This window comes from Cyclopterus lumpus, chromosome 7, assembly GCF_009769545.1.
Source record: "Cyclopterus lumpus isolate fCycLum1 chromosome 7, fCycLum1.pri, whole genome shotgun sequence".
Classification (NCBI taxonomy): Eukaryota; Metazoa; Chordata; class Actinopteri; order Perciformes; family Cyclopteridae; genus Cyclopterus; species Cyclopterus lumpus.
Window position 1 is genome coordinate 12,827,847 of NC_046972.1, and position 19,287 is coordinate 12,847,133.

At 42.0% G+C, this 19,287-nt stretch overlaps 2 protein-coding genes across 2 annotated transcripts; one reads left to right on the top strand and one right to left on the bottom strand.

Annotated features, from left to right (window-relative positions):
- The first annotated feature begins 5,774 nt into the window (after nucleotides 1-5,774).
- Nucleotides 5,775-8,519, top strand: neurod4 (neuronal differentiation 4). Its single transcript, XM_034537402.1, has 2 exons — nucleotides 5,775-5,943; nucleotides 6,805-8,519. Exon 2 carries the CDS (start codon nucleotides 6,811-6,813, stop codon nucleotides 7,885-7,887), a length of 1,077 nt encoding a protein of 358 aa, XP_034393293.1. The 5' UTR covers nucleotides 5,775-5,943; nucleotides 6,805-6,810; the 3' UTR covers nucleotides 7,888-8,519.
- Nucleotides 8,520-14,529: 6,010 nt separating this feature from the next.
- birc5b (baculoviral IAP repeat containing 5b) lies at nucleotides 14,530-17,107 on the bottom strand. Its single transcript, XM_034537716.1, has 4 exons — nucleotides 16,943-17,107; nucleotides 15,812-15,921; nucleotides 14,774-14,891; nucleotides 14,530-14,661 (listed from the first exon to the last, which is right to left on the bottom strand). The coding sequence occupies exons 1-4, from the start codon at nucleotides 17,066-17,068 to the stop codon at nucleotides 14,572-14,574; spliced, it is 444 nt and encodes a 147-aa protein (XP_034393607.1). The 5' UTR covers nucleotides 17,069-17,107; the 3' UTR covers nucleotides 14,530-14,571.
- Nucleotides 17,108-19,287: the final 2,180 nt, after the last annotated feature.

Genomic DNA, 19,287 nt, shown 5'->3' on the forward strand with positions numbered 1-19,287 from the left:
ACCATAGGTATGACTAATTCAAGTTTGCCATATTTAGCCTGAGACTTTTGTACTTACCTTAAGTAAAAGGATCTAGGCCTATTTGGCTTTAAGAGTGACGCACTAGCTCGATGTTAAATGATTGAATTTCACTGCAGAGAACACATTTTTACAACTTCTCCACTCCACCCGTCACTCCACCCGTTCCTCCAATAATAAATGCCACCCACTCCTCAATTGATTTTGGGAACAATCCATCGCGCGCTCAATGGCCCTTGAAATGACCGTTTATGTGGGTCGAGCGTCAAAACAATAGCGACATAAGACCCTTGCTGCGAGACCAACGGCACTCCTGGCGCTTTAACAGCGGATCGATCCTGCAAACTGAGGAAAAAACCCCAACAAAGTCAACCTTATCCACATAACATGAAACGAAGCTACAATATAGCTTTTATTATTTTATTATTCAAATGTTAATAGATTCTGTCAGCCTGCAGCATATTGCCAGCTGATTGCTGATGAGTCTGCCGAGCAGACAGCTCAGTGGAAAGTAGTTTAAGAAGATTAGCACTACCTCACGTGTTCCTCATCATTTGCAACAATAATCCACCACAATAGGCTAATAATAACAAAAGGAATATCCTAAATGTCTGCATTAAAATAGATTACCTACAATATAGAATGTCATCATTTGTAAATTTAAATATTATCTCTATCCAGATGTCTGTATAGTTCTTAACATGTCTGAAATTATTTTAATTATTTAATTATTAGATACTTAATTGGAAACATTACCAACATCATTTTCCCTTTCTGTAATTTTGTGTGCATTGTTGTGAAAGCAAATTAAATTACTCCAACTCAAAGGAAATGTTTCAACAGATCCTCTGAGGTGCCCAACTGACTAATGAAATTATGGCAGTTCTCCCACTTTAATGTCATTCAAAGTCCTCCATGCTACAGCAAATCTCCAAACCACCTGATTTATTTTTAATGATATTACACCCCTCAGTCGGCTGTGTCATGGTAATAATCGGGGCTGCTCCAGCTGCCTCTAGATCACATTAGCCAGGCTTAATATTGACAGTGCTGGGCCCACTAAACAATGAGGCTATGGGGATAGGCGGCTTAGAGGCTCCTAGCCAATGGGCATACTGCAGGAGGTAGAGGTGGTGCAGGCCAGGATGCTCCAGTTCCCTATGCCCTGGAGGACTGGCACCATCATTAGGCAGCATCTTCTATAGTCCTGTGGAGCTTTAAACCCATCACTAGATCCAGACCCCAGACATCAAAACCATACTGACAAGGGATCATAAAACTAGTGGCAACTTGATTCCCTGCTATTCTTTTATCAGATGGAAAGACCTGCCAGGACAATAACTCAGCAGCTGCACCTTGTGTAGGTTCCTGCTGCTTCAAACGCTTTGGACGGCCCAGGGAAAACTTTTCTGCAGGTTTCATTTTGTGACAACATGAAATCAGCTGTTGAACGTCCATTTTCAAGACTACTGACAAATGATAGCAATGTCTGATTCCTGTAAAAGAAATTAAAAATAAATAAATGTGTGAAAAATTCTTGAAATGTTTGAACAATTTCTAATATTTTGTCCACCAAAATGCAAGAAAAACATTTTGCAATCTGATTTGATTACGCAAGTGCTCTTATCCGTTAGACTAATTTATGTTGTAGGCTTGCCTAGTTTTTTTTTAGTATTTGCATAATGGTCTCACTGGGAATCAGAGGCCACTTGTGGGACACTTGCACCTGATCACAGAGACACTATGGCTCTTTGCCAATCACACCTCCAACGTTGAATCTCCCAATTAAAAATCACCTGGATTTGTCCTTGGATTTGTCAGGTTGTATGACATCAGTTAGATGCCCCTGAACGCTGAGTTTTTTATTCCTGAATTGTTATTTGGATCGGTGGGGATTTTGCACGGGGGCCCACAGATTACCGTCGTTGATTAGTGGTTGGGTGTAATCCTTTCAGCCCCTCTCTCTCCAAAACACCCTTGGGATATGCCCGTCTCCCTGAGGACCGGCAGCATGGCAGATGGATCCTCCTCCCCCTCTTCTGCCCCTCAACAGCACACCCAAAAACACTGTTGATGTCCTGGGATGGAGGTTGTAAAGTATCCTGAATATGAAACCACAGGCACCTTTGTTTTGTGGCTCTCTCCCCACTTAGTGAGAATTGCCCTCAGGCCTGATTCCCATTCTGTAACTACATTTCTGCCCAATTGGAATGTTTTCCAAATCCATTAGCCCAAAGGAAGAGGAATAAGATGCCCGAAATCTGCTCATATTGCCTGGGTGAGATTCTGCTGGATCTTATCAAGACTCACTTTGTCACCCAGACAACTCTAAGTTGTTGACATCTTTGTTTAATGGATATGAAAACCATTCGCCAAAAAAAAATGTATATGCTGGTCTAAAGTCAAAACATGGGATCATATTCCAACACAAGGAGATAAAGATAAGTGTCTACTCGTCTGTGTGGCACCAATTCACAGACATGCATTTTTTGAGTGAATCTTTTTTTTGTTTTGTATCCATCATGCATTTTGTATGTTCCTGTGTAAAGATATAGAGCACATTGGATGACTATTGTACAGTGAAAACCTGCCACAGTGGACTTTCATTTACATGTGGATTTATGTGGCTTGAGGTTTTACTTTTAAAATGATTCAGACTTATCTAAAATATCTCACTTGTTTTGCAATGAACAATTGACAAAGAATGGTGTACAAACTACATCAAGAGATTTAATTGACTTTAAAAGATCCTGATTCACAACTGGCTGTGGTGCGTTTATGTGTGCAGACCATCGCTGTTCCCTTGTGTGCAGCAGTCAGAAGGTTGTCAGTCTCTCCCTCAGCAAAGTCTGCTATATTCAGCCTCAGTGAGCAGCAAATGGAGAGAACGGAGCCCTGGGACTTCTTAACACACACACACATGCACATATGCACACACACACACACACACACACACACACACACACACACAGCAATAACATGGGAAACAAGTTGAAAACAGTCAGATAAAGTGCATACTTTTCTCAAAAGTATTACATGCAAAACTTGGAACCAATTTCTTTGGGGTTTCGACAACAATACAATGTCATCTTTCTCACCATCCCGTGCCACATGACCCCCACCCCTTACCACGCCAACCCCTCTTGCAAATCCACGCTCCCTCCATCTTTTATGATCACTACAAGGGGCTCAGCTTTCAGAAGCGGTGCAGGGAGCATGTGTGTAGAGCTTTAATTCCTATTGTATTCGTGCAGTCTTGGTGTGTGTGAGTGTGTCTGTGTTTTAGCGAAAGAGGGAGAGGGAGATAGAGATGAGGAAAAGGACAGGAACAAGGACCCATCTGTCAGCGCGGCACACAAATCCCTCCCATTCCACTCTGAGTCCCAGGGGACCAGAGCGAGAGACAACTCACTTGTGGCAGCGTTTTTTGGAAGGACGGAGGTTTAATAGCAACAACAGCACTGAAATAGCTAATGTAAGACTGGTAGGCCCACTCTTTTGGTCAAGGACTTATATTGAACTGCTCATGCCTAAATTGAACAGCCACCTTAGCCAGTCGTAGTGTCATAAACTCAAAACTAAATTAGAAATATTTTCTTATATTGGCTAAACATTTTATATCTTAGGAACATGTTAAGTCAGTAATTAACTGCAGAACTTTGTTAAAACCTAAATTTGTTCAATACATATTTTGGAGTACATCATCATCATGCAAATCATGCAAACTCATAAAAAGTTGGTTCAGATCAGATGTGTCCGCCGTGACCTCTTCCAGAAGGCTGGATATCTACGTATGTTACTGCTTAAATGGGAGCAGGACTCGATTCCCTCTCTAGTCAGTCAGTCATTGGGGAAACCAATGGGGATTGTGGGAGACTGCGAGTCTCTAATTCCCTATGCAGGCTGCAGGTGTGGTGGAGGCCATGCTCACACTCATGGGACAGAAGGGTTGTGTATATGTGTTGTGAGGTGCATATACCTGGGGACCTTTAGACACATCACATTAGAGTTGTTGCCGTACACTTGGGGCAACGGGCAACACACAGGCGTGCGCACGCACACACACACACACGCACACACACACACACACTTATTTCTCTGTCCACATGCCTGTATGGCCAGTGCACTGACCAGGAGTGATTAGGGCCGTTAGCGAGGTGGATAAATGCTGTTTCAGCACGAGACATCCTCTTGGGCAAGCAGTGACGTGTGAGCATCCGAGCAACAGATGCCCCCCCCCCCCAACGCTTCCTATATCCAGCCATCTGTTAGGGTCTGTACAATTAATCGTTGGATAAGTGCCTGTTTTTACTCAATGTTGCAGATTAGCCACGTGACCACATCTTATTTCTCAGACATGCAAATACATTGCACACTCAGAAACACGGAGAACCAACAGTGCAGTTGGCAAAGTTCAGTCTAAATCTCGAACACAGCTGTGCGCAATCGCGCGCACAATGGTATCAATGCGGGGGCACGTGCAGCTCGCAAGACCCCGGCTGTCAATGGCCAGTGATGACAATAGACCCCCACTGCGCTGCAGCTCGCCACGCACGAGGACAGGCGGGAGTTTATTATGCCGTGGTATTTAAGTCAGAAATAGGGAAAATGCTCAATATTGAGAAACGATATAGTGTAGTGTTTCGAGACCTACGGATTGCATGAACAAATTATATTTATTCATTGCAGTGTTCATGCTAACTTTTATCTTACAAAAAAAACAAAAGAAAAAAAGAACATGAGATGAATAAATAGATAAACTACATATTGAAAATGAACATATTCCGTCTTGACAAATGATGTATCATTGACTGGTTGCAAATACGGAATTTTTGTATGTACAATGTCCCCTGCCTGGGTCAGTTGAGCCTATACCATAAAGTACCTGTCTGTTCATCATCGCTCCAATCGATTCAATAATTAGATGGCCCTTAGGGAAAGAATATGACGCTAAAAATGGAAGAAAACAATTGAATAAGTGGGTGAACAACGCACACACCTGCTCCCTGCGCACGAAGCTGTCAACATCACTTAAATACGCACACATGGAAGCGCGTCTCTTTACTCAGGGAAGACCAGGCCTACACTGTGTTTAATTAGGTGGAAAATTCCTAATCCGAGCGACTAATGAAGAGATAGACAATCGATTACGATGGTTAAAACATGGACTTAAAACTGAATATGGGATTGTCTTGGGTAGTCACATATCCAAGTGTGAATAGGCTATTGACGCTTAGAGGGAACATATGTAGTGCAAGTGCTGTGAGTAAATAATGTCCCTCATTTCTGCTAAACTTGCAAACGAACACACTTCCCTAACCATGTTAACAGTGCAGCCTAAATATGTTGGCAGATTATAAAGTGTGAGATGAAGTTAAGCAAATTGGCGTTTGCGCGATGTTGGACAAATAATCTGTGGCTTCCATGAATGTGGGTATGTGCGTTACAGCCTTATAAACTCCAATGAAGATCAGATATACTAATTTATGATGTCTATATGGGTTTTCCAAATTGTGCACATTTTCTGCACTCACCCAAAAAGTCCCAGTGTTACAGAAACTCATGACTAACAAATATAAAAGAGTCTACACGCGCACACGGGGGGTGCACTCTGTCCCTCATTCATCTGCTGAATGCAACTTCTGGCCACGAGCCCGCCACGCGCGTTTGGCTGAGTTGGGAGGGGCCCTGAGGGCGGGGCTTACCCGGTTAAAGGCCAGGATATCAGACCGGTCGTGTCATTTGTAGATGAAAGTTCCACGCGCACTCATGGTTATCTGAGGAGCAGAGCAGTTTGGGACACGGGTGCATGCGCAAAGAGAGAAACTCAATTTCTCTGGACTAATCGCTCAGCTGAAAATCTTTTTTTATTAGACTTGTGTTTTATTGTTTATTTTGCACAGACTGAGCAGTAAATACAAACAGGTGAGTTTATTAATTTGTTCATCATCAGTTAAGTGCGAAGAAACATTTCCCAAATTTATCCTATTAATGATCCAGAATCTAATCTAAATTTACCACATGCACTTAAGTTGTCCTCTCAGGAGCAGATAAAAAGTTAATTTACTAAATGTGTTGCCAATTTCAATAAACTGAAATAAAAATATTATATTTGCTGTGTTCTAGCCTAATTGAGTTCAGTCGCATATAGTCCAGACACAATTGTCTGCAAAGTTCTGCTTTCATAAATTACAGTCATTTGACCCACTTTTGCACATTAGTGCACAATAAGGACAGTTTTTTCTTTCAAAACAATAGCAAATCATGTGTCTTGTGACATAAAACAAAAATACAATCTATTGCTTTTATTTCTTCTAAGTTTTGGGCTACATGCATTATTATTGCATTATTCTTCAAGATGTTAAAAACAAAACATGTGTGTTGCCGATTTAATCTTTGAGCTTTATGGTAAGTAAATCCTGTTGTGTCCCAGATTAACTGAGTGAGTACAGTATAGCAGCAGGGGATATTCCTATTCTATTCCCTAACATAATATGCATTTGAGATAATTACAGGGCTTCTTCCAAACAGCTTTGGTATGTGGCTCTTGGAAAGAGGAGAGAGCTGTTCAGTGCTGAAATTAGAGCGCTCATTCTGTTATTCATAGAACAAGAGTTGCCACAGTCACTACATCAGGCACTGCTTCTTGTTCCTGTTCCATAACAATACAACATTGTATCATTACATATATATTTTAGGTAAAAGCAAATGTGCATTTACATTGAGGTCTTAAGATATTACACACTTGAGGTTGATACACTGATTTTTTGTGCTGTTTTCTTTCAGATCAAAATGATGACCAAACAATTTGGAAAAAGTGGGGATGTGAGTGAGCTGGTGAGCTCCCTCGGCTGGCTGGAGGAGGATGACAGCAGTTCTCAGGATGGAGAGGAAAGCCATGGCCTGACTGTAGGTGGACGAATCCGCTCCTGCACAGAACTGGGCAGTGAGGATATGGAGGAAGAGGAGGAGGATGATGATGATGATGATGATGATGAAGAGCAGGAGATTGGACCAAATGGAGAACAGGCTCCCAAACGGAGAGGCCCTAAGAAGAAGAAGATGACCAAAGCAAGACAAGAGAGGTGTCGTACCCGGCGAGTCAAAGCCAACGCTAGAGAACGTTCACGCATGCACGGGCTGAACGATGCCCTGGAAAGTCTGCGCAAAGTGATGCCCTGCTTCTCCAAGACACAGAAGCTGTCAAAGATTGAGACTCTGCGGCTGGCACGCAACTATATCTGGGCTCTGTCGGAGTCGCTTGAGAATGGCCAGTCCCCTGAGAGTCATGGCTTTGTGGAGATGATGTGTAAAGGTCTGTCTCAGCCCACCAGTAACCTCGTGGCCGGCTGCTTGCAGCTGGGACCCAGTCCAATGATGCTCAACAAGATGGACGATAAGTGTGGAGGCCCGGGGGTGGGTGGGGTTGGGGTTCAGGCTAGCCATCCCCTCAGCTACCCGTCTCCAGGCCTTCCCAGCCCCCCCTATGGCTCCCTGGAGGCTTCCCACCTCCTGCATATGAAGGGATTCAAAGGGCCTGTATATGACAACCCCTCCCCAAACGAGTGCAGCAGTGGCACTCCACCATACGATGGACCCCTCACTCCCCCCCTAAGCATCAGTGGCAACTTTGCCCTGAAGCAGGAGCCCTCTCCCCGTGAGTCAGAGAGGAACTACTTATCCCACCCTGGCCACCATGCCCACTACCTCTCGTCCCACCATTACCCCACTTCCACAACTGGCGGCCTCCCAGGAGGGCCTCAGGGCCATCCACTTTTTCAAGCATCCCGCTATGAGCTGCCCCTGGACGTGGCCTTTGACCCCTTCACTTCCTCTCACCTGGTCGCCTCTCAGATGGGCAGCATGTGAAATGTGACCATGAAGACTTAAGAGGCCCAGTGACTCTGCTATGAAATTGGCCGGGCGAGAAGCACTGCTCTTGAATGAACAGCTGTAAAAACGATGGTCTAGGTAAATGGTTTGCATTATGTTGTCTAGAACTCTGAGAGAGCACTGAACGCTCAGAGAGAGACTCACCACCTCAACTCAATCTACCTGATACAAACACGCACCCATCATTTTTTATATTTTATTTATGATTATATTTCATTTTGGTTTTAATTATTTCTAAAGAAGTTGCCCCAGTTGTTAGAGTGACGAAAGATTATTAGGCTAAATCTGATATCCACACTAAAGCATTACACAGATGTTTCAAGTGTAGACAATGAACAATAAGGATTTTGTTAGTGCATGTCTGGATATTAAAAGAAATTGAACAAAAAGTCATAACCTAAATTGTGCACCGAGGCCACACTTGCCATAAGAAAACCCAATGCATTTATTTATATCTGTATTTAATATTTATTTTGATAATGTCTTGTCCTTTTTATATTTTTTCAGCACTGTTTTTGTTTAACTGTTTTCTTGGTTTTGTTGTCAGTCACTAGCAGCTGTACTGTAACCGTATTTAATTTATTTATTTGAAGTCTTTCAGGTACTTATTTGGTGTTACAGTTTTTGTCATACTGTACTGTTGTAAATATTTTACTGTTTCGCACTTAATTGAATAAATATTCTTATATTATATACTATTTCAATAGTAGCAATATTTGCCATGTGTTTTCTTAAATGCTGTCATCCAATACCTATATTTCAGTTGAACAGAACGTGCATGTCTCCCAATAGAGCGGAGGGTATATGCAACTCCATTCAAGTGGACACCAGTTTAATAATAATAATGTAGTGAGACTTCAATAAAAATAAAGCTATGTTTGCATTACACATTGAACTTGTGTAATGCAAACTATACTGAAGGCACCACAAGTCAGAAGAGTCATTTTGATAATTTTCTATTCCACAACAAAATCCAAATTAAGTAAATGAAGTTCTAAATACTGTAATCATATTAACAGGTAACTCAATACGAGCTCATATATCATAGTCCCTTATGAAAGTTCCCTTTGCACACATTCAGTTTCAGGTGTTCTACTGAATTCATGCAATATGGCAGTGATTAAGTGCATGTTTCTAATGTTGACATGTAAGAATGCAAGAATATCGCTCAGTACTTCTATATGGAGGTATATCGTCTCCAAAATATAAACACAATAAAAAACAAAAAAATAGAATCTTGGACTAAAGAAAATGAAATTGAAGTGGCCAAAATAATTTTCACCACAAACAGACAAACTAATATAAAAAATGAAGACAGCATTTCTGGAATAAAGGAGATCTTTGTGACAATAAGTCTGTTGCATCCGTCTGTATGATGACATTCAGGGGCTTTCTCTGGGGTTTCTATCAGGTCAGACGGGACGCTGTTGTGGGCCATGGGAAAACAGCTCTGGGGAACAGGTGATTGTGTCACAGGCTTTTTTGGTCTTTCTCACACATGTCCCATTTTCCCATCTAGTTCATGCCAAAACACTGTAGGGCAGAGCTCATTGTCAAAGAATTCTTTCACAATAGCATAGAGAGAGATTTCAGTTCAGAAACACAGTATATGTTATAAATCAATTGGTCAGATACCTTTATTTTAAACCTTTTTCTTAAGTTGAAGGAAAAGTAAATTAACTATACAGTATTCTGATGCCGACTTCCAGATCAGCTCAAACTGGCAAGGTCCCTAACACATTTATATCACTCAACTAATGACAAGAAGACTTCGTTTTGACTTCAAAGTGTTGAAGGAAATGATTGCACTTGAAATAAACAAAGAGCGGGGTGGCAGAGTGTAAAGATGAAGAGATGAGAGCAAGAGCTGGTGTGTTCGAGTGTGTTTATCATTGTGGTCCTTTAGGCAATTGTAAGAAGGGGAAGGCGCCTCGGAGGCTGTTGTCCAAGAGGACTTCCCCCTCTTCAGCTACCTCTCCAAAGGTTTGTCTTTTTCAGTCCTGGCAAGAGGAGAGAAAGGCTGGAAGAGAAAAAGGGAATGATTGTTTTACTGGGCGCCACTGGTCCATTGTGAACGCAGCCTGTTCTTTCTCTTGACCTGTGACCTGTATTGTTGTTGGGCTTCTCGTTTGGGGCGGGCAGACAGCTGGGGGAACTGCAGGGGTGGGTGGGGGGTGGGGGGCTGATGGACAGCTGGGCCAATTTGGGGAGAGAGAGAAGAGAGTGAGAGCATGAGAGAGAGAGAGAGGGAACAGGAAATCAGTGTGGGGGGGGGGGGGGGGAGAAGAGAAAAGAGAAGGAGAGGGCAGAAGAGGGGACTAAGGTCTTGCTCCCCATTCACAAGTGTGTCCTCCGTCCTCCTGTGTGTCAGCCTTGGCAGAGGAATGACACATAGCTTTAGACATTTGGCTGGTGAGAAAGTACTGGCAGAGTTATCTGGCGTTCACCCTCTTTGTGTCTTTGCTGTTTTGTTATGGCAAAAAACAGGGGGGGGGGGGGGGGGGGGGGGGGGGGGGGGGGGGGGGGGGGGGGGGGGGGGGGGGGGGGGGGGGGGGGGGGGAGGGGGGGGGGGGGGGGGGGGGGGGGGGGGGGGGGAGAGAGATCGAGAGAGAGAGATTATCCTCCTGCGTCCAAATACATGAGTGGGTGGATATAGAAATAATCCACATAAATTAATTTTGGATACAAGATTACAAAACAGAGAGATACAGGACAGTCTCTGGAGACTGGGGCATGGTGCTGGAGAGGAAGTTACATTCAGTTACATACAATTCAGGAAGTTATATGTATTTGTTTTACCTAATTTGTCTAGTATGTTTTATATAAAATGTGTGATAATTTGTGAAAATTATGAAAAGACTAATGACAATAAATACTTGACACAGATTGAGTGTGTCAAGTGGCTCTCATCTACGAGAAGGGCACACGGTCTCTTAATGGGAAGGGAACACATGCTCTGTCATGCCATCTTGGCCGAGACAGCAGACAGCAAAGCGCGACCTGTAGCTGAATCCCGAGGGAGAGTGAGGTCATGTCAGATATCAGCCCAGAAAATTAATGGTGCAGCACTCCAACGCTTGACTCCAAAACTGTTGTGGTCTTTGTGGTTTTTATCTTGATATACATTAAAAAGGTACTGTGGATGCCAATAGCATGAGCTCTAATGGCAACATAAAAAGATAACGTTATCGTAAATTCATTTTGGCAGTGGGCATTACCAACAATAAAAGAAAAAACTAGTTCTGACAACACTTTGAAGTGCAGATTGAAGCCTTGTCTTGGTCCCATTCTCTCCATCTCTCTCTCCCGTGTGCTTATATTTTAGTTTATGTGTGCACTACATTTAATCCACTGGCCAAACAAGAGTGGCTCCCACTAAAATGAAAAGGCCCTGATCCATAGGAGCTATATAGAGGGATAACGCATTGTCATTAGGATTGTATTAATGGGGCCATAGGATGCTGGAAGGCTTTAATCAGTGTGCCGGTAATCCTTCTCCCTTTAAACTGGGGCCGACACAGTGATCCCCCCGCCTCCCTTCTAGGGCAACAGTGCGCATGCACACATATGTACACACACACACACACACACACACACACACACACACACACACACACACACACAGAGACACACACATGCCTCTGTGGGCAGCATAGGGATACGAGGGCCCAGGTTGAGAGGTGGAGCACCCCAAAACGGAGACGCCCTGAACTTAGAGGAGCAGCTGGTAGAAGAAAGACTGAAGAGATGGATGGAGAGACAGATGTGGGAAAAGACTGACAAACAAAAAAAGATGGCAAGGCTGGTATTATGAGAAGATATAGAGATTGGGTTGGTGACAGACAATATGGTGGAAGTGATTAAATACAAATGAATACAACTTTTTCTGAATGAACATCAGAGTAGACGCTTGCCAGAGAGGAAAAGAATGAATTCCAACTTGAATACATATCCAAGCTCTATCATTAAACACACCAGTGTCCCCCCTGTAAACATATGGAGGTTTAAGATTGTTAGATATTATTATGGTAAGGGAAATAAGACATAGAAAAATGGTATAACGTGACAGCTTGTTCTACCGATACGAGAGAATAAGGAGATGTACATGGGAGGGGAGGAAAGGAGGCAGTTCGTAGACTCATTACCAATAGGAGTGGGTGTAAAAGGTGACATTGTGTGCATGAGGATAAGGGGTGGTCCTTCTCCTCCCAGAGTTCTCTGAGAGCATTAGGGTATAGGAGTTAAAGAGCTTCTAATGGGATCTGGATGCTGTCGTGTTTACCCTGCCCCCCTCCCCCTCCTGCACGCCCACTGCATTGTGGAAGTTGCTGGGCTTTGGGACGCCACAATGGGCTGAGTGTAGGGACAGATGGGGGTCCCTTTCGAACGGGGCACAAAAAACATCCAAGGTAGGAGGGCCGTGGTATCTGAGAGAACAAGCAGCCAGCATGCCCTACTGCCAGAGACGTGAGACAACATTAGAGGTGGAGGAAAAACTGAAAAGGGGATTCGTAATTATAATGCAGCAGAGTGTAATGAGTCCCTTTGCCCTGGTACTCAGCAGTAAATTCAGTGTGATCGACACATTCACATGGCTTTGGTACATGTTCACTGTGGCTTATCTGGCTTTTGCATACTTTTGTACATACTATACGTTATGTATCCCCATGAGTACTTTTCAGAGCGGAACAAGCAAGCAAAAGTTAAGAGCAATAGTAAGAAAAATGTTTAAATTCATAGCGCCATGTAATATGCCGTTGCTTTAAGCACTGTTTATTAAGGGTTAAAACTTTGTCAGGCAGGAGGGTGAACGCTAATGTCATTCGTTTAGGGCAGTTGAGTGTATGGAGCATCAGGGGAGAGGGTTTGGTGTTAGATGCTGATGAGAAGCATTGGAGGAGGGTAGTGGGAGGTACCAGGCACAGGAGCAACAGATGGGGCCTGATGGAGAGCTCAGGTTGTAAACTTTCTGTTGGAAACATCTGCCCGTTTGTCCATCTGCTAGACTCACTGTTTACAGTTTGTTTAGTAGAAACCCATTAATTAGAAAACTGCAGTCTAGCCATTGTTGCACCCTTTGACAGTATATTAATTAGATCAGAACACAACCAAATCCATGTGCAGTCGTGTAATGCAGACAATTAACTTATATAATAATAATAATAATAATAATAATAATTCTAAATACCTTTTAATTGTGTTTTTTTGTAACTGCTATACAACTAGGGTGGGGTAAACATATGAAGCCAAACTCCCACCTCAGTTATCCAATCAAATCAACACTTTTGTGCCATTCCCACAGATAAGCCCATCCATCACATCTGTGGCATAGACGTCCTGCTGTTCATTTTCAGGAACACATACAAATTAGTGGATTGAAATGGGAAGTGGGTATAAACCCTGATTAGAGATACATTAGCAATTACTGTAAACACACTACTTATAATCTGTACATTTATGCAAATACCGCAACACACATTGAGCTAAATGTCAAAACCAACATCTCATCAGGTAACTGCAATTATTATTTGGTACATTTAGTAAATCTTCCATACAAGACATCTACATTAATCTAAAATTAAAACAGTCACCCATGAAAGCAAAATATGAATGCGGGAATACACAGCATTGATTTAAGACCCTAAAAATCAGAAGCATAACAGTTTAATTAGAAATGTTACATCACCTATGGTACTTTACTTTTTGGGGTAAAAATAGTCTCTTCAATTTGCTCTGCAGGGAGGGGATAAAGGAGAATTCAGCAGCTGATCTGGGCTCAGTGGCCAGAGTGTTACATTAAACAGTAATCCAGAACAGTGGATGGTTGGAGAAGGGCTAGCCTCTTTTAATCCTGCACTCCATCCAGCCAACCCTCCCATCAGCCATCAAACTCACACAAACTGAGCCCAACATCTTCTTTTTGCTACAGACATAAAAAAAAAAAATATCTCAAAACATTACACCAACATTTGCAAATGATAGTTTTAGTATTAAACCTTTGTTCTTGAAATATGAAATAAGAGCAGTGAAGCATAACAGTGTGCCGGGGCTTTCTTGGAGTGTTTACTGCATGAGCACCTTTTCCCCCCCCCCCCATTGTCAACAGCAACATCCATAAGGGTTTCCTAAATCTTAGTCCTGGCCACAGGGTTAGGCAAGTGTCCTGGTGAGCACTCAGTGCACACTGTCCCCCTATATGTAACAGATGTTACTGGGGCAACAGTTGGTATTAAAAGGGAGGGGTTTCAGGCCATCTGTCCAGGGTCAACATTTGAAAAGGGGTGGTAGAGATGGTGGCACGTTCATGAAAATGGTAAGTATTTGCTTGAAAAGAGGGAATATAGCCCACATTGTAATCCTGCGCAATGTGAGCTTTTATTTAAGATTGTCTTTGTGAAAGTTTTGAGTGAGATGTGAAACTCCTGAGTGAGATGTGAAACTCCAGAGAGCGTCTTACTGAAAACTGCAGCTTCAGTGCAAAAGCACCATCTTGTGGTTAAAGACAATACTACAAAGTGCAATATTCCACACAACTTTATTGATATTGTAAACTGCTATTAAAAACTATTAAGTCAAGAGAAAAGTCTGGTGCTACACCCTTACGATTAGTGTGGCAATAAAATCACAATATATAAAACAGGAAGTTTCTTTTCAACCATATCACATAGTGTCCAACTGAGATTTAAGGCTCTCAAGCATATGGTCTACGCCATCCCGGAAATATGCCATCTTCTGATGACAAACCTTTCTCTGGAGAGAAGAGGAGAAAAAAAAAAAAGGCAGGACATGTGAACAACCACTACAAGGTATTTAAGCAAAACCTCACTTTATCACATACAACACCAATTTTAGGGACACTCACAAGGTAGACCTTTAGCCTCTCTTTTTCCATTTGATAGTAGTCAGCCACAGTCAGTTCGATGAAGTCTTTCTTCAAGATTAAGTAGCCACAGTTGGGGTTACGTTTTGAGTGTTCAGTCCTGGGCAAAGAAAATGTTATTGAGGAAATTAGTGGAAGGGACAACATCTGAATTTGGCACACAGAGCAATGCCATGTTATCCTTAACCCTAGTTAGTCCCTGTCAGGACTTTGAGTAATTTGTTCCTTCATATCATTGTCATATCATCAGAGAGAGGAAACCCTCAAGTTGGAAAAGAGCAGTGACACAGAATAATCTAACCATGGCAGGAGACAATGAATGTAACTATTCCTTTTGAATTCATAAGTTGTAGTTAGTTGAGATGACTGCTCCAAGGGAAGCATGTCTCATTTTGTTAAATGCATGTTGCCCGACTCCTTGCTTCTCCTCCTTTGCTCGCATCTCCCGTGTGTAGGACTAAGATGTGAGGAGAGGAGGCAAGGAAAGATGAGGAGAAACATTATCTTAATGAAAAGCACCCACAAATTTCCCCATGGGCACTGCCTCCATTTTGGTTTTAAAATGAGCCCACTTTAAATAAATCCAACTCAACTGGGATACAGTCTTCTGAAAAAGCAAAAACACCTCCTGTTTCATGGATTGTGGAGGTGTGGATCGTGGTCCATGCCTACTACTCATTATTCATAATTTCTGTCATATTCATTGAATGTGTTGTAACTCTGTTCATCTGTACACATGACATCCATTACTTCTGTCCATCCAGGGAGAGGGATCCTCCTATGTTGCTCTCCTGAAGGGTTCTTCCCTTTTTTCCCTGTGAGAGGGTTTTTTTCTATTTCTTGGGAGTTTTTCCTGATCCGATGTGAGGTCCTGGGACAGGGATGTCGTATGTGTTCGGATTGTAAAGCCCTCTGAGGAGAATTCTTAATATTGGGCTATATAAAATAAACTGAATTGAATTGAATGACGGTAGGTTAGACATAGGTAAAGGCCTGAGGAAGTTGACATGCTTTATTTACCAAGGATCGTCATCTGGCTCCCAGCCCTCAAGCTCAAGCAGACAGAAGAAACAGCAAGCTACATCAGGCTCATTCTCACTTGGGCAGTGGACAAACCCAGCCTTAGCCATCTGCAAAGACAAACATTACATTCAAACCAAGCAGCAACAGATGTTGTAATATCTCCACCATACTGTAAAATTAAAAAACAAGCACTAAATTATAGAATTATTAGTTATGAGCTGCCAACTAAATGACGAATGAGACAAATGCAAGAACAAAAGAGCATAGCTGCAGGGAGATTAGCGTCAGTGAGAACAAAACCAGCAGATGATCTCATTTTGGCTCTTGGAGGGTAGGGGAGAGGTGTGTGTGTGTGTGTGTGTGTGTGTGTGTGTGTGTGTGTGTGTGTGTTGGGGGGGGGGGGGGGGGGGGGGGGGGTAACATGGCATATAGTGTTGCTCACCAAGTGGGGTGTCAGCAGCCCATCCATCACATGACAAGGGTGGGCAAATAGAAGAGTCAGTGCACTGGACCCTTGATGCAATGAAACTGAATCTGACACCTGCTTAACCATATATCATAAACTGTGTCAGCCTTGGAGAAAAGGCTGTAGTATAAGATTACATCATTTGAACTGGTTTGGGTAAATCAATAATTATTTTCAGCAGCCAGTCATGTACTAGGTTAACTGTATGTCAATACATTTCTTCAAGAGTTGACAGACAGATCCTGAGTAAATGAAGAGGAAGCCTCCCTCACATTAACCCAGTCTGACCTCCTGCTGGCCTGTCTTACCCTTAGAGTAGTTAGTGCCTTCCAGTGGTGGAATGTAACCAAGTACATCTACTCAGCCATTGTATGAAAGTACAATGTTGATGTACTTGTCTTGAGTATTTCCATTTAATGCTACTTTACACTTCTACCCCACAACATTTTGGAAGCCAACATTTTACTTTTACTACTTTTGAAACGTTACAAGTTAAACTGAAGATTCAGATTTGTACAACATGTAAATCAACTCATACAATACGATGTAGTATCATGGATTAATTTCAGTATATTAAATATTAGCATATTGAGTACTTTGAAATGTAACAGTTTTATAATTCACAACTGTTCTGCAGCGTCAAGACTCGGCAGCCCTCTTACCTTCTCAGGTGTGCAGTTGCACTCCTCTCTAAATGGCCAGTCTGCAAAGCTTTGTTCACGTACTTCATGACTGTACATTTTGTCATAAGTGGAAAACCTGGCGGACAGAACATCAATGATGGGCATAGCTTCAGCATAAAACTGTCTCGACTCAATGTACTGTGGTTGCCGACGATCGCACACTTCACAGGTGTTTTCAGTTTGGGCTAATTAAAGTCTTGAAGGTGGGCGGGACTCTGTGGGGGACGTAAGTACGTAAGTTCACCGGACTTCATTGTTGTAGACGTGTATATTTACACACATTGTAAAGAAAAACTGTACTTACATTATTTTTAAATCTCTGAATATTCATCTATTATACGTTTTTTTCTAATTATTATTAGTTTTTTCGAATCATTCTTTATTGCACACTAACCTTGTTCCACCCTGCATTCCATATTATGAGCATGTGACGAATGAATCCTGTTTCAAAGTAAATCATATTCGCCTGAAAATAACATTTCAGTAGTCTGGGTTACACAAATCCAGAGGGTGTATTTCAAAGTTAGTCTTTTTACTACCCAATTTTATTTTACTTCATCTGACTTGATCCACTGAAGAATTGAGGTTACTTAAACATTCACAAATATATTGTGCTTTATAAAATATAAATTCCAGACTGCTAAAAAAACTAAAATAAAATCTAGTCCTCATGAAGCACAAGGGAAAGTGGATGAACTTAACTCACCCTGTTGGCATTGAGAGAAATTCAAGGATGTTGTTTACTGTAAAGATATTTGATATGTTATAACTCTACTCCTGTCTTGTTATGCAATGAACCATCCAAAATAGGTAAATATTGAAACTAAAGAGTTTAAGCTTAAGCTAAAGTTTAAACAAAAGGGTTTAAGTGTGTTATGGCGTATTTATTTTAATCTGCTCTTTCTTAACTTCTGAGATACAGTCTATATTAAAAGCCGTGCCACATCACAGATGTGTATAAGTAGGCCACAAACGATCAAGCATTCATATTTAAGGTATTCTTATTGACTTTTCAGGCTGGAATTGCACTTTCCAGCTGTATATTTTTTATGAAACGTAAACATAGACATAATAGCCAGGAAGTCAACTGTCCGATTTAATGGTTTGTGGTTTAAACTTTACTAGCCTGACAGGGACAGTCCTAGTAAGTGTGTCCCTGTAACACTACCCCTCAGGCCCCTTGGTGCTGAAATGTGCTTACAACTGTAAACTGCTGTCCTTTTCCCCTCCTAACCTTATCTTCCAGCAGAGTGCCATGGGGGAGTGCTGAGATGCAGTGTGCCTGCGTACAATGCTGAGAGTGTGTGATTTTTAAACTGTAAGGGCTTATTCGCCTATTTTGCTTATCATGTCATGTTACTGTAGCTCCAATTGGGCCTGTAGGGTGGGTGAATAACATCTAGCTCTGAATTTACTCATGTGCGTGTTACTGTTGTCACTCAAAAAAAAATGTTTTTGCTGTTTTTTTTCTTCTCCACACTGCTGCATCACAGGTGTAAGGTTTACCAGTTTGTCCTCTTTCATTCTCAGCAATAATAGCAATACAAAGGTCTACCATTTGGTGGTCCTTTAGGACAGTTTAGCAACAGTTTTGACTTTGTGTATTATGTTATACCACAAAACATATTTTCATTTGCTGATATTTCTCTATGTACTGCATCTCACTTTCGCTCCTTATGCTTTTGATGACATTTATTTCTTCCATGCCACAGCTTCTTCTTTTCCTTTCTTCTGATACAACTGCCCTCACTTATTAGGGCTTGCTACGATTAGCTACTTGACCCGAGTTTTGTTTTCACATAGGGCTGAGAGGGAAAGAGAGGGAGGGAGGAGATGGGATGTAGAGAGGTGGAGGGAAGCTAATAGATGTGTTTGTGGTCGCTATTTCCACATGTCCTTTACATTGCCAAGCGTAGGGCTATGCTGTTTGCATACACAGCTCTTGGAATAATTAAAACAGTTGAGGATCATTCTTGATATTTTTCTTCCACCTGAACAGTTTCATGCTGGGAGGGATTTCACAGTGGAATTAGTTGTTTTTCAGTGTGCCTGGATAGGAGATTGGACTCACTCAATAAGGAGCTGCAGGAGGACTCGAGGTGCAATGTGGAGCACAGGTAAGAAAGGAGCCTATTACCATCTGATGCTACAATATCTGTGTGCTTATATTACTGTCTCTGTGTGGAGCGAGAAATACATATTTTTTAAATTCCATTTGTCTATATGTAGCTACATTAAGTTGAGTATTGTATTTTTGCTGATATACAATGCTTGGATGCAGCACAACACATTACAATTGTTTATATGAATGATCGGACAAATGG